The sequence below is a fragment of the Hipposideros armiger genome, unplaced genomic scaffold (genome assembly GCF_001890085.2).
Source record: "Hipposideros armiger isolate ML-2016 unplaced genomic scaffold, ASM189008v1 scaffold_585, whole genome shotgun sequence".
Taxonomy (NCBI): Eukaryota; Metazoa; Chordata; class Mammalia; order Chiroptera; family Hipposideridae; genus Hipposideros; species Hipposideros armiger.
The window spans coordinates 734,885-739,498 of NW_017731935.1; the positions used below are offsets into that span (position 1 = coordinate 734,885).

A 4,614-nucleotide genomic window follows, 5' to 3' on the forward strand; every position below is an offset into this window, starting at 1 on the left:
GCTGGATCACGGCAGAGACAGGTGTGCAGTTTCCCAGGTTACTGCTGAACAGTTCCAAGGTGGCTGCACGTTTGCACACCAGGTGTGTGGGGGAGGCCGCACTCGGCAGGCTTCTGTGTCCGTCACGCGTGGCGCCGGCTCCTCTGTGGAGCACCTGTTCACATCGTCACCCTTTCTTCCAGGTTCAGGCTTGTCCTGCTTGATCTGTGGGCTGTCCTTACGGCTCGTGTTGGCCGCCTGGCTGGTGGCTTTCTTGGTGCGCTGGGGCCCGCTTTCCAGTTTTAACGGTGGCTTTTGAGGAACAGAGAACTATCTGGCGTTTAAGATGACCATTTTGTCAGTTTCTCTTTCATGAAGAGTGCGTTTTGAGGCCACGAAGGAATTCCGCAGCAATCGTTTTTAGTGTAAATCTGTGTGTTGCCATCGCTGACTGCAGGCTGTGCTCCTGAAAGCTTGGGTCCTCCCCCATGGCTGCCACGGGTGTCCTGTGAGCCTGCCAGGTGAGCCGGCCTCGCCTCCACCCCAGGTGGGATCCACAGCACTCCGAGGGGTGAAACAGGGGAGCCGGCCAGCACCCTGGCAGCAGAAAGGTCTCAAGCTGACACCTGTAACCTGCAGTGGGGCCTGAGAGCATCACATGTGACGGCCTAAGAGGGACTGAATGGCTGGAAGCAACCTGTGTGTGCCTTAGGCCGGTGTGGACTGGCTTTGGAGGGAGACGGAGCCACGAGGCGAACAAGGGACCTGAGGGAGGTCAGAGTTACCAGGGCCCAAAGCTGAACGTTCCTGTCCCCACCCTGCCCGGCACAGGGGCTGGCCCATTGCCTGGAACTCTCGGGGGGAAATCCAAAGGAACAGGGTGTGTTCCTGACCTTGCCTTGAAACACAGCCTTCCGGAGGAGGGTGGGGCCTGCCCTGCCCACGCCATGCGCCATCTGGGCCTGGGCTGGGCTGTGTGGGTGGGAGCCTGGGGGGTGCTGGCTCAGGGATGGCAGGGAGATGGCAGTGTGGGCCAGGTACGTGTGTCACGGAGCCCTGCTGCCCTGACAGCTACGGCTGGTCCTTACCACCTGCCCCCGGGAACCAGCACCTCTGGGAGGGGCTGAGGCCAGGTCACAGACCCACCTGCCCCAGGGCACTTGCCATCGGTGAGACGGCAATGTGGCACCTGTACAGGTTGGGAGTAGACAGAATCACACTGTATTTAGGGCAGAGATGTGTGCTTGCTCTCAGGCTTTCCTGGGAGCTGACGGCCCTTGGGAACTCGGGGGGGGGGGGGTACCGTGAGGGTGGCAGGAGACAGCAGGGTCCCTCACCTGTGCCAGGTGCTGGCTGAGGGGCGATGGCCTTGGGTGTCCGTGCTCTGACTGTGGTCCCTGGGAGGGGGGTATGGGGAGAAGGCGGCAGCAGGTGGGTCTGGCCTCTGCGCCAATTCCCAGGTGCCTGCTTTAAAAACACCGCTGGTGGCACTGCAGTGGTTCCCGCCCCACTGTGAGCCTCGCAGCGGCCGCCCACCAGAGGCCAGCTCTTAGAGCCTCTCCAGGGTGCCTGCGGTGGGCGCGTTCTCCTGTCGGCAGGAACGATTTGTATTCCATGGATTGACTTTTCCCAGGTGGCCCTTCTTTCTGGATCAGTTATAAAACACTGCCCCCCCCCTCGGCCCCTGCAATCACCGGAACATTCCAGCAGAAGGGAGGTCTGGTGTGCTTATCACGGACAGCTATGCAGGCCTCTTATCTTCTTTTAAATTAAAACAATCAGTGCTTGGTGCTGTGGTTCCTGGAGGCTGTGGGCCCAGGGTGGTAAGGAGGTGCCACTGGGTCCTCCTCTCTCTGCCTTTCCTGTCAGCCAGGCCAGAGGCTCGGCCAGCCACCTCCCCTCCCTGGAAGAGCCCCCAGAAACCATCGCTGTCCTCGGGGCTTAGCTCAGTTTGTTCTGAGAGAAATTCTTAGGTCTCCCCCATTTTCAAGACCACAGGATGGTCTTGAACAAGCCCTTTCTGGTCGGACCCTGGGCCAGGGGTTTCTCCCTCGTGGGCGCAGCACAGTTTCCCGGTGGGATGGCCCCCGAGACCTCTCCTGCCCCAGAGCTGCTGGGTTCGGCCTCACGTTTGAGTTATCAGGGCCGGCCGCCTGGGCCCACAGAGACTCTCCTCCAGCACGTTCTGTGTCGCTGCAGTTGGCTCAGGACACACGGCTGCCCCGAAAATGCCAGACTGTGGCTGGGTCTGACCTGCTCTCTTACTACTCAGCGGGTCCACTTTGTTTCTTGCAGTTTTTAGAAAGGTCTCTGTGAAGTTCCGATTCCCAGAAGGGTTCTCAGTGTGGGGTCTTCCTCTCTCTCACAGCGTCAGCACGGAGGGGCTCTGGGTCCTTGTGGCGGCGTGCTGGCAGGAAGCCCTTCTCTGGCGCGGGCACCCCCGGCCCAGGCTGTATCCCCACCCCACCAGCGCCCAGGCTGCCCGTGCCTCGGAGGGGACTGCCAGCTGCCGTCTGCCCGTGACAGCCCTAGGCTCACCCCTCCAACTCGGAAGCCTGCACGCTGACACGGCCGTTCCCAGAGCCTGCAGAAAACGTCTGTCCAAGTTTTACTTGAAAAGAAGTTACTTGTGGAACCAGACCAAGGGCTGGAGGGCACCGTGGCGTCTGGGCCTGGTCACACTTTACAATGGCTGGCTGCCACCCTGTGCCTGCCCCCCTTTCAGCCTGAGGTGTGTCCCGATTATCGTGAACCCTCATCAGCCAGGCCAGCTTGTGGGTGCAGGATTCTCACAGCATCAGAGGAGCCGCGGAGGGAAAGCAGGCTGTGCCCGGTCCACCCAAGCCTCAGAAAACGGGAGGCTGGAGACCCACAGCCAGCCACCAGGCCCCCCCACAGGGTGTCCTTGAAAGGACTGCAGACCCCCCGGAGCGCTGAGTCCCTTTCTAACACCTGTGCTCTTCCTCGGTCCTTCCCTTTCTCAAGTATGCAATAAAGGCCAGCAAGGTCCGAGAGCTGTGCTGGCGGGGACCCTGCCCTCCTGTTTTGAAGGGACTTCAATGCCTCCCTCTTTGGGGACCTGCTCTCTGCCACCTGTACCCCCCCCAATCCTGGAGGCGGAGGTGGCCTGAGACATCCAGCCACCTGGCACCCAGGATGTCCTGAGCTGGGGACAGACGTGCGGAGCAGGGCCGCTGGCAGGAGGCCGTCAGAATAGCCCACCGGGGGCATCAAAGGTCGTGGCCACTCGTGTTTTCAATATGGCCGTCTGTCAGGAAACAAGGAGCTTTCATCCAGCGTCGTGAAATGATTTTATTTTGAAAAATGTCGAGCCTACAGAACAGTGGAGGATAGGGTGAGGACATTTCCCTGCGGGGGCTCACACTGCCCTTCCCAGCCGCCCCCCTTCCTGCCCCGTGGGTCTCCGGGGTCCCTTTCATCCGGAGTCCCTGGGCTGTGTTTGCGTCTTCTCAGGTGACAATGATGTTTTTCAGAATCCGGGACATGGTTTTCCTGAACCCCAGAACCAGTGAGGCCTTCAGGGCACGTGGCCGGCCCTGCCCCGCCTGCCTCTCCGCAGTGAGGAGCATGTGTCCCCAGGGCCAACTGCAGGGCTTCCGAGCAGGAGGGGCTGGAATCCGGGTCGCGGGGAGCCCGGGGCGAGGGGCCAATGCGGGGTCAGGCTGGAGCGCCGCGGGGGTGGCCCCTCCCCGAGCCGCATCTGGGGGGGCCGCGCCCGGCCAGGCCCAGCGCGGCGGCTTCCGGTGAGGAGTGGTCCCGGGCGCCGGTGACGCCCACTCCGGCCTCCGCCCAGCCTGGGGCACAGGGCGGGAGCCTGGCCGCCCACCCGCGTCTCCTCTGCGCTCCGTTGGCAATGGCTCTGCTGAGTCCGGCGCCCCGTTGTTCGGCGGTCACAGGCTCGCGAGGCCGAGAGAAGGCAGAGCCCACGGCCCGGAGGGCGCTCCGGGCCCGCGGGGACACACGGCCTTGCGGACGCCACGGGACCCCCTGCCGCCGGCCTCCGCCCGCCGCGCCGTGCCGGCCCTGCACCCCCACCCGGGCGGCGTGCGGCGCGGGGTGACTCCCTGCCCCTGGGCTCCCGCTTTCCCGACCCACTTCCTTCCGACGGGCGTCCGGCTGCTGCCCGTTCTCACGCGCCGCCGCCGGCGGCGCGGGGGAGGGCGGGCTGCCCAGAGCCGCCCACCTGGGCGGCAGGGACGGGCCCGGTGTCCCGGTGACTCTGTGTCCCGGGCTGAGTCCCCCGGGGACGGCGCCCCCGAGCAGCCCCCCGCCGACAACACCGACTCCTGCAACGCGCCCCTTCCAGCGGCCGGGCCCGGGGGCGAGCGGAGCCCCGGTCCCAGCTCCGTCTGGCGGGAGGCGCTCTTCTGCTTCACGGGGGGGCCAGGTTGTGTGTGGGGGGGACTGCCCCGCGGCGGGCAGGGGGAGGGGGCACAAGAGCGGAGAGTCACCCGCCCGGGGACGGCGACGCTGGGCGGGCCCCGGGCTCAGACGGGGGGCGTGGCCTCCGCGGAAAGCGCCCCGGCCCCGCCCTACGCCCCGCCCCGCTCGAACTTTTCCAAGGGCCGCGGGGACCGCAGGTGAGGTCACGTGGCCGGCCGGGGCGGGCCCGGA

At 64.9% G+C, this 4,614-nt stretch overlaps 1 protein-coding gene across 1 annotated transcript in view; it reads left to right on the forward strand.

The window, feature by feature from the left end:
* Window positions 1–3,604: 3,604 nt before the first annotated feature.
* SLC12A7 (solute carrier family 12 member 7) overlaps window positions 3,605–4,614 on the forward strand; it is a 50,522-nt gene continuing 49,512 nt past the window's right edge. The window contains exon 1 of the mRNA XM_019624362.1: window positions 3,605–3,743. Within this exon, the coding sequence (XP_019479907.1) occupies window positions 3,650–3,743 (94 nt within the window). The 5' untranslated portion in view covers window positions 3,605–3,649. The remainder of the gene's footprint in view (window positions 3,744–4,614) is intronic.